The 16,425-nt window shown below is 60.9% G+C and overlaps 2 protein-coding genes across 9 annotated transcripts; both read left to right on the top strand.

Annotated features, from left to right (window-relative positions):
- The first annotated feature begins 39 nt into the window (after window positions 1-39).
- Window positions 40-9,813, top strand: GARIN5B (golgi associated RAB2 interactor family member 5B). 7 transcript variants are annotated; one of them, XM_054249528.2, is made up of 12 exons: window positions 40-299; window positions 526-680; window positions 758-1,016; window positions 2,722-2,755; window positions 2,933-2,997; window positions 3,071-3,168; window positions 3,255-3,307; window positions 3,390-3,466; window positions 4,241-6,000; window positions 6,630-6,808; window positions 9,459-9,543; window positions 9,637-9,813. In XM_054249528.2, exons 2-10 carry the CDS (start codon window positions 580-582, stop codon window positions 6,658-6,660), a joined length of 2,478 nt encoding a protein of 825 aa, XP_054105503.2. In that variant the 5' UTR covers window positions 40-299; window positions 526-579; the 3' UTR covers window positions 6,661-6,808; window positions 9,459-9,543; window positions 9,637-9,813. The 7 variants fall into 7 exon arrangements, with proteins under 7 accessions (XP_054105503.2, XP_054105504.2, XP_054105502.2 ...); XM_054249529.2 differs by having other exon boundaries at window positions 40-330; XM_054249527.2 differs by having other exon boundaries at window positions 40-352; window positions 2,731-2,755.
- Window positions 9,814-10,001: 188 nt separating this feature from the next.
- On the top strand, window positions 10,002-12,174 carry COX6B2 (cytochrome c oxidase subunit 6B2). Of its 2 annotated transcripts, none has more exons than XM_002762498.6 (4): window positions 10,002-10,060; window positions 10,182-10,305; window positions 11,803-11,903; window positions 11,993-12,174. In XM_002762498.6, the coding sequence occupies exons 2-4, from the start codon at window positions 10,200-10,202 to the stop codon at window positions 12,044-12,046; spliced, it is 261 nt and encodes an 86-aa protein (XP_002762544.1). In that variant the 5' UTR covers window positions 10,002-10,060; window positions 10,182-10,199; the 3' UTR covers window positions 12,047-12,174. The 2 variants fall into 2 exon arrangements, with proteins under 2 accessions (XP_002762544.1, XP_054105507.1); XM_054249532.2 differs by having other exon boundaries at window positions 10,182-10,324.
- Window positions 12,175-16,425: the final 4,251 nt, after the last annotated feature.

Here is a 16,425-nt window from a genome sequence, read left to right as displayed (position 1 = left end):
ACAAAGCCCTTCCACAGGAGGCTCCTCCCCCAGGCCCCTGCTGTCCACCTGGAGGCCCAAGTCTTCCAGCCCAGGGCGTCTCCTCGCTCTGTAACACTGAGCTCCAGGCACCCATGTAGCCCCAGGGGCCAAGGCTGGTGGGCGGGGCCGGGAGGCCTGCTCGCCTGGAGTACTAAACCAGTAGCTATCCACCACAGCCACCATGATCCGGCTTCGAAACAGGAGGTGCCCTGAGCCTCTCCAGGGCACCCCAAAGTGGGTCCCCATTCTGGGGGAGCTGCAAAAGACCCTCCAGAAGGGCGAGTACCTGCCCCTGCGTCCGATGCCCATGTTCGAGAGTAACTTTGTTCAGGTCCCCAGCTCCCAGTGCCCTGGGGCTGAGAGGGGAAGAGAGGCTGCCTGGGCGGGGGATTTTGCAAGGCAGTGGGATTTGGCAGTCCCTATGTGGGGGGCAGTCAGGAGGGAGGCTCAGGCTGGGGGTGCTGGAGGAAGGAGTGGTCCCAGCCCCTCTCCATGGCTGCCCAGGTAACGAGTCGAGGGAGCCCGGTGTTCGTGAGTCACAGAACCAACCGGCTGACCATGGGCGTGGCCGCCTCCCTCCCAGGCCTGCTGGTGCCTGACATCCTGCTGATCGGCCAGCCTGCTGAGGGCAGGGACTGCTCGGGCCTCGTGCTAACCAGGTGCCGCCTTCCCCAGCCCCTTGGCCACCCTGTCCACACCTCCTGCTCTAGACACTCCCCTCCTCCTGCTCTCCCAGGATGATCCCCCTGGACCTCACCCACCTCTGCGTCCATGACCTCTCCTCCTGGTGCCTGAAGCTATGCCTGGTCTCAGGCCACCACTACTACCTGGCGCTGGATGCCCCCGACAATGAGGCAGGCTTCCTGTTCAACTGCTGGATCCGCCTCATGAACCTGCTTCCGGAGCCGGCTTTCACCTGGGCCCCCAGGACCGTGCCCTCGGCCTGCCTGGATGTGCCCCTGGCCAAAGCACCCGCCTCCACCTGGCACCTGCAGGTGGGGCCTCAGCTTCACCGACCAGCCATGGCGGCCCAGGAACCCACCGGCCAGATCCAGAGGGGACTAGGAGCTAGACCCCAAAGTCTAGGCTGAGGACCTGGACCCCAGATTTGAGAGAGGATGGCTGGGGGCCTGGACCCCTGATTTGAGGGAGGATGGTTGGGGGCCTGGACCCCTGATTTGAGGGAGGATGAGCTGGGGGCCTGGACTCCTGGGTCTGAGGGAGGAGGGGCTGGGCCTGGACTCATGGGTCTGAGGGAGGAGGGGCTGGGCCTGGACTCATGGGTCTGAGGGAGGAGGGGTTGGGGCCTGGACTCCAGGGTCTGAAGGAGGAGGGGCTGGGCCTGGACTCATGGGTCTGAGGGAGGAGGGGCTGGACCTGGACTCCTGGGTCTGAGGGAGGAGGGGTTGGGTCTGGACTCCTGGGTCTGAGGGAGGAGGGGCTGGGTCTGGACTCCTGGGTCTGAGGGAGGCGGGGCTGGGCCTGGACTCATGGGTCTGAGGGAGGAGGGGCTGAGCCTGGACTCCTGGGTCTGAGGGAGGAGGAGCTGGGGCCTGGACTCATGGGTCTGAGGGAGGAGGGGCTGGGCCTGGACCCCTGGGTCTGAGGGAGGAGGGGCTGGGCCTGGACTCATGGGTCTGAGGGAGGAGGGGTTGGGGCCTGGACTCCAGGGTCTGAAGGAGGAGGGGCTGGGCCTGGACTCATGGGTCTGAGGGAGGAGGGGCTGGACCTGGACTCCTGGGTCTGAGGGAGGAGGGGTTGGGTCTGGACTCCTGGGTCTGAGGGAGGAGGGGCTGGGTCTGGACTCCTGGGTCTGAGGGAGGAGGGGCTGGGGCCTGGACTCATGGGTCTGAGGGAGGAGGGGCTGGGGCCTGGACTCATGGGTCTGAGGGAGGAGGGGCTGGGCCTGGACTCATGGGTCTGAGGGAGGAGGGGCTGGGCCTGGACTCATGGGTCTGAAGGAGGAGGGGCTGGGCCTGGACTCATGGGTTCTGAGGGAGGAGGGGCTGGGCCTGGACTCATGGATCTGAGGGAGGAGGGGCTGGGCCTGGACTCATGGGTCTGAGGGAGGAGGGGCTGGGCCTGGACTCCTGGGTCTCAGGGAGGAGGGGCTGGGCCTGGACTCCTGGGTCTGAGGGAGGAGGGGCTGGGGCCTGGACTCATGGGTCTGAGGGAGGAGGGGCTGGGCCTGGACTCATGGGTCTGAGGGAGGAGGGGCTGGGCCTGGACTCATGGGTCTGAGGGAGGAGGGGCTGGGCCTGGACTCATGGGTTCTGAGGGAGGAGGAGCTGGGGGCCTGAACTCCTGGGTCTGAGGGAGGAGGGGCTGGGGCCTGGACTCCTGGGTCTGAGGGAGGAGGGGCTGGGCCTGGACTCATGGGTCTGAAGGAGGAGGGGCTGGGCCTGGACTCATGGGTCTGAGGGAGGAGGGGCTGGGCCTGGACTCATGGGTTCTGAGGGAGGAGGAGCTGGGGGCCTGAACTCCTGGGTCTGAGGGAGGAGGGGCTGGGGCCTGGACTCATGGGTCTGAGGGAGGAGGGGCTGGGCCTGGACTCATGGGTCTGAGGGAGGAGGGGCTGGGCCTGGACTCATGGGTCTGAGGGAGGAGGGGCTGCAACGCTGGGTCCTGGGAGCAGCGGGGCCTAGGCCTCCTACTGGGTAGGTTATGTAGATGTGGAAACCCGGCCCCTCCTGACTCCAGTCTCTGCAGGACCAGTCAGTCAGCAGACAAGCAGGTGAGCAGGGCCTGCTCTTCTTCAGGACCTCGGGGTTTGGGGTTCTCCCCAGGCGGGGACAGAGCTGCACCATTTGGGTCTCCCTGCCCCCACGCCCCACAGGGCTCCCCACGATCTCCTGGGGCAGGTCCTCGCGACCTCCCCCGGGGTCTCTGACCCAGAATGTCTCCTTTCCAGCCGGGGTTGCTGAGCACAGCTTTCCTCACAAGACAGTGGCTGCTCAGAGGCAGAGGAAGGCCAAGGTGAGCTGGCGGGGCGGGCGGAGGGTGCGGGCTGAGGGCCGCCCCGTGTAACGTCCCTCCTCACCCACGCCAGCCCCTCAAGCGCAGATTCAAGTCTCAGGCCGTGGGCGACTCCGTGCCCCTCGTCTGGTCGCAGCTGGAGCATGCCAGGAAGAAAGCTGCAGAAAAGAAGTGGGCGTGGGTCTTGTTGCAGTGGGTGGGAGAAGGAGGGAGATCCCGTCCAGACGCCGCCCACGTCCGCCGTGTTGCTCCTGCAGGTCCCACCCAGACCCCGGTTCTGAGAGATCTCACACCCAAACCCGCTTTTCTGGTAAGATCAACCCACCCTACCCCTGCCACACTGTGTGGTCTTGTCCCTGCCCCAAAAGGGCTCAGACTGCTCCCCCACCCAGACATGACCAGCATCACCATTCGGACCATCTTCAGGATCTTTTCCAGCACCACCAGCCAGACACAGTCCGCTCCAAAGGCCAGCCTTATACCCGGAGCAGGGCCCAGGCCCCAGATCTGGGGGGGGGGGCTGGGCCTGGACTCCTGGGTCTGAGGGAGGAGGGGCTGGGGGTCTGGACTCCTGGGTCTGAGGGAGGAGGGACTGGGGGTCTGGACTCCTGGGTCTGAGGGAGGAGGGACTGGGGGTCTGGACTCCTGGGTCTGAGGGAGGAGGGGCTGGGGGTCTGGACTCCTGGGTCTGAGGGAGGAGGGACTGGGGGTCTAGATTCCTGGGTCTGAGGGAGGAGGGGCTGGGCCTGGACCCCTGGGTCTGAGGGAGGAGGGGCTGGGGTCCTGGACTCCTGAGTCTGAGGGAGGGGCTGGGCCTGGACTCCTGGGTCTGAGGGAGGAGGGACTGGGGGTCTGGACTCCTGGGTCTGAGGGAGGAGGGACTGCAGGTCTGGACTCCTGGGTCTGAGGGAGGAGGGGCTGGGGGTCTGGACTCCTGGGTCTGAGGGAGGAGGGGCTGGGGGTCTGGACTCCTGGGTCTGAGGGAGGAGGGGCTGGGGGTCTGGACTCCTGGGTCTGAGGGAGGAGGGGCTGGGGGTCTGGACTCCTGGGTCTGAGGGAGGAGGGGCTGGGGTCCTGGACTCCTGAGTCTGAGGGAGGAGGGACTGGGCCTGGACTCCTGGGTCTGAGGGAGGAGGAGCTGGGGTGTGGACTCCTGGGTCTGAGGGAGGAGGGACAGGTTCTGTCCTCCTGCATCTGGGGTCTCCCCAGGCCCTGACCATGCACTCTCTCCACTCACCTACAGGCCTGTACATCTGAGTGTAATGAGGCCACAGGCCAGGGACACATGGTGAAGGCCCCTTCCCACTGCATCTCAGCCGACAGACCTGACTGCTTCTTTCTGGGCTCCTGCAATCCCTGGGGTCCCTGCCCGTGGCATCAGGACATGGGAGACCTCATGGGCTCTGAGAGCAGCACTTTCTCGTCTGCTTCCTTCGACCTGGCTCCCTGTCCCTCAGCTGCCCGCCTCTCCACACTCTACTCTTCCATCCCCAGGGGCAGGGACAAGGCGGGGTCTATGGGCTCCCAGCAGGGGCCGGGGCCACCACCCTTCCAGAAGGCCCCATCTGTCCCTGTCCCATCTTACAATGCACCATTCCTCGTTGGCCAGTCCCAGAAGCTCCCAGCTGCACCTGCGTCATCGTGGAAGGCCCCAGCTGTATCGGCTTCTCCCCAGAAGGCCTCAGCCATACCTGCTCCACCCGGGAAGGCCCCACCCCCATCTCAGAAGGCCCCAACAGTTCCTGCGCCATCCCAGAAGGCCCCATCTGCATCAGCTGCTCCCTGGAAGGCCCCAGCTGTACCTGTCCCACCCCAGAAGACCCCACCCCCATCTCAGAAGGCCCCCGCAGTAGTACCTACCATTCCCCAGAAGTCTGTGTATCCCACTGTTCCAAAGAGGAAATCCCTGGTCCTCTCTGCCCCGTCCCAGAAGGCTCTACCAACCTCACCTACCCAATACCGGATGGCACTGGGCTCATCTGCCTCACAGGGGAAGGTCCCTGGCAATTGTGACGTGTTGCCAACAGGAATTCCTGGAAGGGCCGTGCTGGAGAGCAGCGAGTCCGGGCGGGAACCCGAGCCGGCAGTGGTGGTGGGCACCCGGGAGACAGGAGTGGTGGAGATGACCCAGGCCCCGTCCCTGGAGTCACCCTTCACCACCACCAAGAAGGAGTCCAAGGACATCCTGGTGAGCAAAACCCAGGAGGCGACCCTGGAGGCCTTCAGGGGCCGGAGGAAGTCCGAGGACTGGGTCCACCGGGCGAAGGAGGAGAGGTCCCTGGACCAGCCAGCTGTGAGCTCCAAGGAGACAGAGCAGCGGAAGGGCGGGGTGCAGACCAAGGAGCTGGCCGTCGGGGGCCCCTTCCGGGAGCACAGCAGGCCCTTCTCTGTGGAAGGGCTCACCCTCGCCAGGCGCATGACCATGGCCAACTCCAAAGAGCAGCGCTCCAGACCTGCTCTGGTCTCTCTGCCCTCCTGGCTCTCGCAGGCACCTGCCACGCCGACGACGGCTTCAATGCCCTTTCACCCCAGCCAGCTGTCCTCGCTGTGGGGGAAGCCGGTGGTGGTCAGAGAGCAGCCGGAATCACATGCCTGGGCGAAGGAGAGGAAGCAGCAATGGGCCGAGGCGAAGGAGCCACCCTGGGACCCCGAGGGGCTGCCCAAGCTGCCCCTTCGCTCCAGGCCCACCTCTGCCAGTCTGAAGAGGGAAGGAATCTCCCAGGCGCCCATCCCCCTGCCTGACTCACGGTGGGAGGACTTACCACCATCACCCCTTTCGGAGACCCCCATCTCAAAGATGGAGGCCACGGCCAGGATGTCCCAGCAGCCCAGGAGAGTGTCGCAGGAGCCCCTGACGATGCCAGCCCAGCACCCCCTGGCCACTGTGGGGTCGTCTTCAGAAATTATTTTGCCCATGCTCTTAGAACTTGAGACTGTGAGCAACACGACCACCAAGGCAGAGGAGACACAGGAGGAATCGGGCATCTTCAATCTTCCACCCAGGTAGCTGGGGTTAGCGGCGAGCATTTACTGTGAGCTCTGCTCTTTATGAGACAGAGGTGATCTCTCCTTTCTTTCACTTTTTTTTTTTTTGACAGGGTCTCACTCTGTCACCCAGGCCAGAGTGCAGTGGTATGATCTTGGCTCACTGCAACCTCTGTCTCCTGGGTTCAAGTGATTCTCCTGCCTCAGCCTCCTGAGTACCTGGGATTATAGGCACGAGCCACCATCCCCGGCTAATTTTTGTGTTTTTGGTAGAGACCGAGTTTCACCATGTTGGCCAGACTAGTCTTGAACTCCTGACCTCAAGTGATCTGCCCGCCTCAGCCTCCCAAAGTGCTGGGATTACAAGCGTGAGCCACCATGCCTGGCCCTGGGATTTCCGCTTTGAGTCTGAGGGAGCTGGAGGGTTTGGGGCAGAAGAATGATGGGGACTGATTCCTATGTGAAGAGGCTGCCTCTGCCTGGGGCTGGAGGATGTAGAGGGGCAAGAGTGGGCACCTGGAGAACAGGGGTTGGCAGGGCTGCTGCAGTAACCCAGGCAGAAGACGATGGTGGCTCGCACAAGGCGGGGGTGACGGAGGTGGGGAGAAACAGGGGCCTCTGGAGATGCCTGAAGAGTGAACCAATAGATTGCTTCGAGGATTGGGATTTGTGATGTGAGAAAGGCTGACTTGAAGATGGCTGGGAGGATGTGGGTCCCAGATACCCGGAGGAAGAGGAGGAGGCAGCAGTGCAGAGTGGGTCCCAGGAGACGCTCAGGACATCTCCCTTGGACATCTGGATTCTGAGGTGTCAGGGGAGACGCAGGGTAAGCAGTTGGACACGAGTCTGGAGCTCGGGAAGCAATGTGGGGTCGCTGGTGCCTGGACAGGCTAGCTCAGGCTGTGAGCTTGGAGGAGTTCACCGATGAGTGGGTGGAGAGGGAGAAAAGGCCGCGGCGTTTGGCAGAGAGCAGCCAGAGGAGGGGCATCCCCAGGACCACGTGGAGACGGTGACAAGGGAGGGAAGGAACGTCCGTGTCAAGTGCTGGGGTCAGGTGGAGGAGCGGGGCCTGGGGCCCGACCTCTGGATTTACCAGTGTGGAAGTGATGTGGGAGTGTGGGGTGAAGTGCTGATGGCTCAGTCGGAGGAGAGTATGGAGAAGGCGATCTCCAGGCTGCAGCGCCTCAAACATCATGCCCGGTGAAAGGGGCCAGACACAAGAGGCCACAAAGACCCCATTTCTGTGAAATGTCCAGAGCAGGCAGAAGGCGAATCGCTGGAGGCCAGGGGCCTGGTGTGGGGAATGGGAGTGACTGCTAACGGGTCGCAGGTTTCTTTTTTCTTTCTTTCTTTCTTTTTTTCTCTTTTTTGAGACGGAGTTTTGCTCTTGTTACCCAGGCTGCAATGGCGTGATCTCGGCTCACCGCAACCTCCACCTCCTGGGTTCAGGCAATTCTCCTGCCTCAGCCTCCCGAGTAGCTGGGATTACAGGCACGCGCCACCGTGCCCAGCTAATTTTTTGTATTTGTAGTAGGAACGGGGTTTCACCATGTTGACCAGGATGGTCTCGATCTCTTGACCTCGTGATCCACCCGCCTCGGCCTCCCAAAGTGCTGGGATTATAGGCATGAGCCACCGCGCCCGGGCCTTTTTTTTTTTTTGAGGTGGAGTCTTGCTCTGTTGCCCAGGCTGGAGTACAGTGACGCCATCTCGGCTCACTACAGCCTCCGCCTCCTGAGTTCAGGGCATTCTCCTGTCAGCCTCTTCGTTTGTTCGTTTCTGAGATGGAGTCTTGCTCTCATGGCCCAGGCTGGAGTGCAATGGCACAACCTCATCTCACTGCAACCTCCGCCTCCCAGGTTCAAGTGATTCTTCTGCCTCAGCCCCAAGTAGCTGGGATTACAGGTGCCCACCACTACGCCCAGCTGAGTTTTGTATTTTTAGTAGAGACGGGGTTTCACCATGTTGGTCAGGCTGGTCTCAAACTCTGACCTCAGGTGATCCGCCTGCCTCGGCCTCCCAAAGTGCTGGGATTACAGGTGTGAGGCACCGTGCCTGACCAGGTTGGAGGTTTCTTTGGGGGTGATGCAAATGCCCTGGAACTAGATAGAGGTGGTGGCTGCACAACATTGTGAGTGTGCCAAATGCCACTTTAAGGGCTGTATTAAAAAGCGGTGACAGATTCCCTAACCCTAACGCTAAAAAATAAATAATTAAAAATGAAAAATGGTGACGAACCTGGGCAAAAGAGCAAGACCGCCTCTCTACAAAATATAAAAACAAAAAAAGTTAGCTAGGCATGGTGCCATGTGCCTGTGGTCCCAGCTACTCTAGAGGCTGAGGTGTGAGGATTGTTTGAGCTGGGAGGTTGAGGCTGCAGTGACCCAGGATCATGCTACTGCACTTCAGCCTGGGCAATAGAAACCTTGTTTCTTTTTCCTTTTTTTTTTTTCAAAGACAGGATTTCACCATGTTGGCCAGGCTAGTCTTGAACTCCTGACCTCAGGTGATCCACCTGCCTCGGCCTCCCAAAGTGCTGGGATTACAGGAATGAGCCACCATGCCTGGCCAAGACCAGTTCAAAGAATATATATATATATATATATACACACGTATATACACATATACACATATGCATATGTATACATATATGTGTGTGTGTGTGTGTGTATATATTTCTTTTTCTTTGAGACTTAGTCTTGCTCTGTTGCCCAGGCTGGAGTGCAGTGGTGCGATCTCAGCTCACAGCAACCTCTGCCACCCGGGTTCAAGCAATTCTCCTGCCTCAGCGTCCCAAGTAGCTGGGATTATGGGCGTCTGCCACCACATCTGGCTAATTTTTGTATTTTTAGTAGAGACAAGGTTTCACCATGTTAGCCAGGCTGGCGTTGGCCTCCCGAAGTGCTGGGATTACAGGCATGAGCCACCCACCACACCTGGTCTCAAAGAATATTTAAAATAAAATGGTGACAGCCCTGAGCATTTCTTTTCTTTTTCTGAGACGGAGTTTCCCTCGTTACCCAGGCTGGAGTGCAATGGCGCGATCTCAGCTCATCACAACCTCTGCCTCCTGTGTTCAGGCAATTCTCCTGCCTCAGCCTCCTGAGTAGCTGGGATTACAGGCACGCGCCACCATGCCCAGCTAATTTTTGTATTTTTAGTAGAGACGGGGTTTCACCTTGTTGAACAGGATGGTCTCGATCTCTTGACCTAATGATCCACCCACCTCGTCCTCCCGAAGTGCTGGGATTACAGGCTTGAGCCACCGCGCCTGGCCTCCTCCTCCTCTATTTAATGTGCATTAACTACCTATAGGCTCTGCCCCAGGCAGATACAATGAACCAAACACACAGCAAGCCCCGCCCTCGGGGAAGCAGACTCCCGTAAGTGAGGCACCCGCAGCTCTCAGAGCCCTGGGTACCGCTTCTCACTGCCCTGTCCCCCAAAGCTCTCTCTGGCTTGCTTTCTCCCTGCAGCCTGCAGCCCTCCCAGCACTTTCAGTAGCCGGATGCTGGGCTCAGCCTCCATCGGAAACTGTCCAGAGGAGCCCAGATCGGCCAGGTACCCCCTGAGACCTGCCTTAGACCTGGGGGCGAGGCGGGGGATGTCCCAGGAGCCCAGACCCCACCGCAGCTCATTCCTCTAACCCCACAGGCCCCCAGGGTGCTGTGCGCCCCGACTGCAAGAAGCGGAATGTTGAAAGGCCGATTGCGGGATTCGCCCTGTCATAGAGACCAGAACTATCGCTATGCATTTATATATTAGGGAGGCGGGGGCGAGCCCGTGGAACCGCTCAACTTCGCAGAGATTAAAGCTTGAGTCTGAGACTCAGCGAGTCGCACCTCGGTGCCTGTGTGCGCGCGGGTCCCCGAGGGGGCGTTGGGGAAGCGAGGGTTGGGGTGGGGGCGCCCTTACCGGGCCTGCGGAGCACGACGGCTCCCATTGGCTAGGGCTCGGGGGTCCTAGCCAATCCGGCCGCGGGGTGCGTTTCACTTGAGCCGGGTGGGACCGCACCCCGCGGACTCAGAAGCCAGCGGCACCCGGACACCACTGCACAGCCGATCCGGTGGCCAGGCTGGTGAGGATCCAGGCTGCTGAGGGCACCACGGGTGGGGTGGAGGGTCAAGGGTCAGGATCGGGGCACGGGTCGGAGCGGGGGCGCCCCCTCGGCCCCACGGAGTCCCCGTCCCGTCCCGCAGGAGTTGCCTCCTCCGTGGATGTTGGATACCCAGAAGCCCCCCAGAAAGAAATGGTGGACGCCGCCCTTCGACCCCCGCTTCCCCAACCAGAACCAGACGCGTAACTGCTACCAGAACTTCCTGGGTGAGACCTGGTCGACCAGGTTAGGGGGAGCAGGTTGTGATGAGGGAAGGCAGGGAGGGGCAGCCCCACCCGAAGCCCCGCGGAGACCGTTAGGGTGGGAAGCAGGGCGGGCGTGGGTGGGAAGGGGCGGGGCCTGGTCGGGAGGGACGGGCGATGCTGATAGGGGCGGGGCCTGGCCGGGAGAAGGCGGGACTGAGGCAGGAGGGGCGGGGCGAGGTTGGTAGGGTCGGGTCTGGCCGGAAGAAGGCGGGACTGAGACGGGAGGGGCGCGGCGAGGTTGGTAGGGGCGGGCCTGGCCGAGAGAAGGCAGGACTGAGCTGGGAGGGGCGGGGCGAGGTTGGTAGGGGCGGGTGTGGCTGGAAGAAGGCGGGACTGAGCCGGGAGGGGCGGGGCGAGGTTGGTAGGGGCGGGTCTGGCCGGAAGAAGACGGGACTGAGCCGGGACAGGCGGGGCGAGGTTGGTAGGGGCGGGTGTGGCCGGAAGAAGGCGGGACTGAGACGGGAGGGGCGCGGCGAGGTTGGTAGGGGCGGGTGTGGCCGGAAGAAGGCGGGACTGAGACGGGAGGGGCGCGGCGAGGTTGGTAGGGGCGGGCCTGGCCGAGAGAAGGCAGGACTGAGCTGGGAGGGGCGGGGCGAGGTTGGTAGGGGCGGGTCTGGCCGGAAGAAGGCGGGACTGAGCCGGGAGGGGCGGGGCGAGGTTGGTAGGGGCGGGTCTGGCCGGAAGAAGACGGGACTGAGCCGGGACAGGCGGGGCGAGGTTGGTAGGGGCGGGTGTGGCCGGAAGAAGGCGGGACTGAGACGGGAGGGGCGCGGCGAGGTTGGTAGGGGCGGGCCTGGCCGAGAGAAGGCAGGACTGAGCTGGGAGGGGCGGGGCGAGGTTGGTAGGGGCGGGCCTGGTCGAGAAAAGGCAGGACTGAGCTGGGAGGGGCGGGGCGAGGTTGGTAGGGGCGGGTCTGGCCGGAAAAAGGCGGGACTGAGCTGGGAGGGGCGGGGCGAGGTTAGTAGGGGCGGGTCTGGCCGGAAAAAGGCGGGACTGAGCCGGGAGGGGCGGGGCGAGGTTGGTAGGGGCGGGTCTGGCCGGAAGAAGACGGGACTGAGCCGGGAGAGGCGGGGCGAGGTTGGTAGGGGCGGGTGTGGCCGGAAGAAGGCGGGACTGAGCCGGGAGAGGCGGGGCGAGGTTGGTAGGGGCGGGTGTGGCCGGAAGAAGGCGGGACTAAGACGGGAGGGTCGCGGCGAGGTTGGTAGGGGCGAGGACTAATCTGGAAGGTGCGGGGCCGAGTCTTGAAGTAGCGGGGCGAGTTAGGTAGGAACACGGCCTGGCCAGGAGGGGCAGTGTGAAGGAGGTAGCTGTTGCGGCCTAGCTGGGAGTAGGGGCCGGAGGCCTCGAGGGGAGAGGTAGGCGGGGCAAAGCACGGAAGAACTGAGAGGGGCGAGTAGCGGAGGAGAGGGTCCTGTCCCGGGGTGGGCGTGGCTTGCCGCGTGACCCCGCCCTCCACAGACTACCAGCGCTGCGTCAAGACCATGAGCCGCCGCGGGAAGAACAGCGAGCCCTGCGAGTACTATTTCCGCGTGTACACCTCGCTGTGCCCCACCAGCTGGGTGAGTCGACGAGGGGGGCCGGGCCAGGCGTAGGGAGGGCTTGTCCGAGGCTGAGCCGGCGTCCCGCTCCCCGCCTTCCTGCTTCCCAGGTCCAGCACTGGAACGAGCAGATTAAGGATGGGACTTTCGCTGGCAAAATCTGACTGCCCGAGCGCGGCTTCCTCCGAAGACGCAGTGACCCTGCATTTTCTTGTCTCGCGGAGCCCGTGCCTCGGTTATCCACCCCCACCTCCCAGTCTCGAAGCCACGAATAATGTTATGTTGTTGCTGATGTTTCTTCTTAATTCCCATCCAGCGATGCGTTTTGGTGGTGGGGAGGATCCTCCCTGTGGCAGGGTCCGGGATGACACTGCTTTTTCTGATAAGGGGCAGCAGGAGGACTGCTGCTCCATCAGGTAGAGAAGACAGGGCCCTAAGGTAGGAAGCCGAGGGCCTCCCATCCCCACTCTGTAGATGCCTCATGTTGACAGCTACCAACCAGCCCAGGGTCTCCAGTTCTCAACAGTGTCCCACTCAGATGGTTCCAAGTTTCTCCTGCTTGTCAGTCTCCACACCCCACACCTACCTCTCACCCGAGTCTTTCCCCCACTCCCCTCATGCCTGGACCATCTCCCCAGGCTCCTTCCCCATTCCACCCTTGATCCATCCCATCTCAGGTCCTGAGAAGTCTTCTTTGAACTACCTAGCACTGACTCCATCCCTCCCTCACTACTCTCCATCGTGACTGCACTCCCCACCTGGCTCGTTTTCCCTCCTAAAACATTGAGGTCCCCATCATGTCAGCCGGCTTATTACCAACAGGGTCCCCTGGTGTCCACCCTTTTGGCACCCACACCCACAGCCAGGAGCAGCCGCCTGCTCAGTTCTCCAATGCATTGGGCCAGCTCCACACCCCCACCCCGCGGAAGCCTCTGTCAGTCTCTCCCACCACACACATCGTTGCAGGTTCTTCCGTGACCCCCGCTAGCCTGCTGGCACCCAGGGAATCAGCGCCCCTTGGAATCATTCTTCACTCCTTCCCCATCCCATCAGTAACATGGAACCGCATTCTGGTTCCAGACGCCCTTTGAAGTGTTGCTTTTCCCCAGGCCAAGGAGTGACCCTTACCAGGAGGGCCCTAGGGTTCTAGCCTGGTCCTACGTAGGGAGCTGTGAGATCAGTCAGCCTGGGGTGCTGGTTTTCCCAACTGGTGCTCCCTGAGCTGCCAGCCTCCCAGAGGGGTTCTTAGGAGGGGGAAGCCCCAACCTCTGACTGAAGTGGCCCTATGAGGCCCTGTCCAACCCAGATTGAACAACTAATCATGACAACTTGCAGGGTGACTCTAGACAAGCTTCTTGACCTATGTGAACCCAGGTTCCCCAAGGCAAACCAAGATGGCTCAGGGACCCATTACCAGGAGAGGTGGGGCTGGGTGAGCTCAGGGGACTGACTCCATCTTGCTTTCTGCCCCATGATGGCCTGTCACCTGCCCTCCACGCTGCCCAGGGCACACCCTAGACGAGCCATCCCTCAGGATGCCACCTCTGAGATCTTGCTCTCCTGGCTCCGTCTCTGACCACAACCTGAGAATGGGGTGGGGGCACAGGGTGTGGACTCAGCCACAGAAAGGCTTCCCGTACATGCAACATCCCCAGAGCCTTGGACGCCTGCACAGAGGCGGCACAGCCGCAGGAACAAACACTGCCAGAACCACAGGGCCAGGACCCCTCTCTGAGTCACAGAATGGAGCTAACTTGGTGAGGTCACCCAGGTAACATCCTGGGCACAGGGCCCCACGCCCGTGCGGCCACAGCAACCTCCTGACCTCCCCAGAACCCAATGTCTAGAACCCATTTTTACCCTGTTGGCCAGCCTTCCTCCTTCCTGATCCTCCCCACCTTCCTCAGTTTACTGCTTCCAGACCTCACCTCAGCACATTCTCACACTTCTGACCTCCTCTGCAGCCGCCACTGCCCCACGGATGCCTGAGCCATGGGCAGGGCCAGATCTGGCCTCCAGCCTGGTGGACCATCGCCTGTGCCAACTCCAAACACCTCCTCCAGGTGCTTCGACTGGCTTTCCCTGGTGTCCAGTAGCCGCCTCCTGAGACCCCCCAATGCCAGCCTTACAGTCTCAGCAGCCTCCCAGCTCAGAGAAAACCAAGGCCACTCCACTTATTCCCACCCCCACCCCAGAATAACTGCATCCTTGTTTGCCCAACCTCCTCCTCCTACTTCCGCTTCCCTTTCTCTTCCTCTTCTTTTACCTCCTCCTCCTCCAGCCCCATCTCTTCAATCCTTCCATCATCTACTGTCCCCTCCCTCTGCAGTTCTTCCTCAGAACCTGCTCTGTCCTCCCAGCCTCCAGATCATGGACCCTGAATGCCACCTGCTCTGCCTCTCCTGCTCACTGTCCCTTGGCTCTTAGGGGCTGCAGCTTCACCACCTCTCTGGGTTTCCCTCTTTCCCATCCCGAAGGTGTCAGAGCCTGAACAGTTCTGAGAATGAGTTCAGTCTAGGCCGCGAAGCTTATTAACCATGTGGCCTGAGACAAGTTCCCCAGCCCCTCCACACTGTGGTCTTTTCATCTGAAATTTGGTAACAGTGACATAATCATGACACCTCAACTTCCTAGGGTTGTGGGGAGGATGGCGATATGAAAACCTAGAAAGCAGAACAGTGTCTGGCCCAGCTGTTCTGTGTGTGGGGTCTCTAGCCATAGAGGCAATTCGAGTCACTAGAATCAGTGTGTCGGCCCAATTTGGGTGCCCCATATTGTGCTGGACAGTGGGACTGATCAACAGGACAGACAAGCGAGTCGGCCCAATTTGGGTGCCCCATATTGTGCTGGACAGTGGGACTGATCAACAGGACAGACAAGCGAGTCGGCCCAATTTTGGTGCCCCATATTGTGCTGGACAGTGGGACTGATCAACAGGACAGACAGCTCAGGGACGATCCCGTAAACCAGTCCTGGAGCTCTTGGAGGCATCTGATTGACAAGCTTGCTGAATAAAGGGTCATGGAGTGTCTCTCACAGGGAGACACGGGGTCAGGGTGGGGAGTGCTCAGCCAGGGCCTTGCCTGCCTGCCAAAATCTGCCAGCCGTTCTAGTGCCAGGCACCCAAGTCAGCACTGGTTGTATTTCCTGTTTCATTAAACTTCCTTCCGGCCTGGCACCGTGGCTCATGCCTGTAATTGTGAGGCTGAGATGGGCAGATCACCTGAGGTCAGGAGTTTGAGACCAGCCTGGCCAATATGGTGAAACCCTGCCTCTACGAAAAATATAAAAATTAACCAGGCATGATGGCAGGTGCCTATAATCTCAGCTACTTGGGAGGCTGAGGCAGGAGAATGGCTTGAAACTGGGAGGTGGAGGTTACACTGAGCCGAGATCTTGCCACTGCACTCCAGCCTGAGCAGCAGAGTGAGACTCAGTCTCAAAAAAAAAAAAAAAGAAGAAGGGCGGGTGTGGTGGATCACACCTGTAATCCCAGCACTTTGGGACGCTGAGGTGGGCGGACCATGAGGTCAGTTCAAGACCAGCCTGACCAACATTGAGAAACCCTGTCTCAATTAAAAGTAAAAACAGCCGGGAGTGATGGCGTGTGCCTGTAATCCCAGCACTCAGGAGGCTGAAGCAGGAGAATCGCTTGAACCTGGGAGGCCAAGGTTGCAGTGAGCCTCGATCACGCCGTTGCACTCCAGCCTGGGCAAGAGTGAGAGTCTGTCTCAAAAAATATACAAGTGGGCCGGGCACGGTGGCTCAAGCCTGTAATCCCAGCACTTTGGGAGGCCGAGGCGGGTGGATCACGAGGTCAAGAGATCGAGACCATCCTGGTTCACATGGTGAAACCCCATCTCTACTAAAAATACAAAAATTAGCTGGGCATGGTGGTGCGTGCCTGTAGTCCCAGCTACTCAGGAGGCTGAGGCAGGAGAATTGCCTGAACCCAGGAGGCGGAGGTTGCGGTGAGCTGAGATTGCGCCATTGCACTCCAGCCTGGGTAACAAGAGCGAAACTCCATCTCAAAAAATAATAATACACAAAAACACTTAATTCCACTTTGACCTATAGCCACCAGCCTCCAAGTTCCTTCTGTTTCTCTTGCTCTGGCCTCCATGTGTACAGTAGGGTTCTCAGGCCCAGGCTTCAACCAGAGGACCCCCCCGCCACCACTGTTTCTTCCTGTCCTTGAGCCCCCTTGGTGAACTCATGACCCCAGGCCCCGGCTCCACCAGGATGTCCCCCAGGTCCTGCCAGCTGGGTAGTGCCAGCACAAATGCCTCAACTTCATGGAAGCCAGGGTTCAAAGTGGAAACACAGGCGGCCCGCTAGGCCCTGTCCCTGACTGCTGATGGACCTCCAGCAGAGGTCAGCAGTCCAGGCCAGCTCCTGTCTGTATGGGCCAGATGATCCTGAGAGCACCCAAGCTCCTAAGGCTGTCGGAACGTTTCACTTGGCCATGGTGTCTCCCGCCCCCATCATCCGGTGGTGTCCACATCAAGCCAGAGGCTAACTCTATTCCCCACGGGGACATCAG

This window comes from Callithrix jacchus, chromosome 22, assembly GCF_049354715.1.
Source record: "Callithrix jacchus isolate 240 chromosome 22, calJac240_pri, whole genome shotgun sequence".
NCBI classification, from domain to species: Eukaryota; Metazoa; Chordata; class Mammalia; order Primates; family Cebidae; genus Callithrix; species Callithrix jacchus.
The sequence above is the reverse complement of the archived record's forward strand: the minus strand, read 5'-3'. Positions and strand labels throughout refer to the sequence as shown.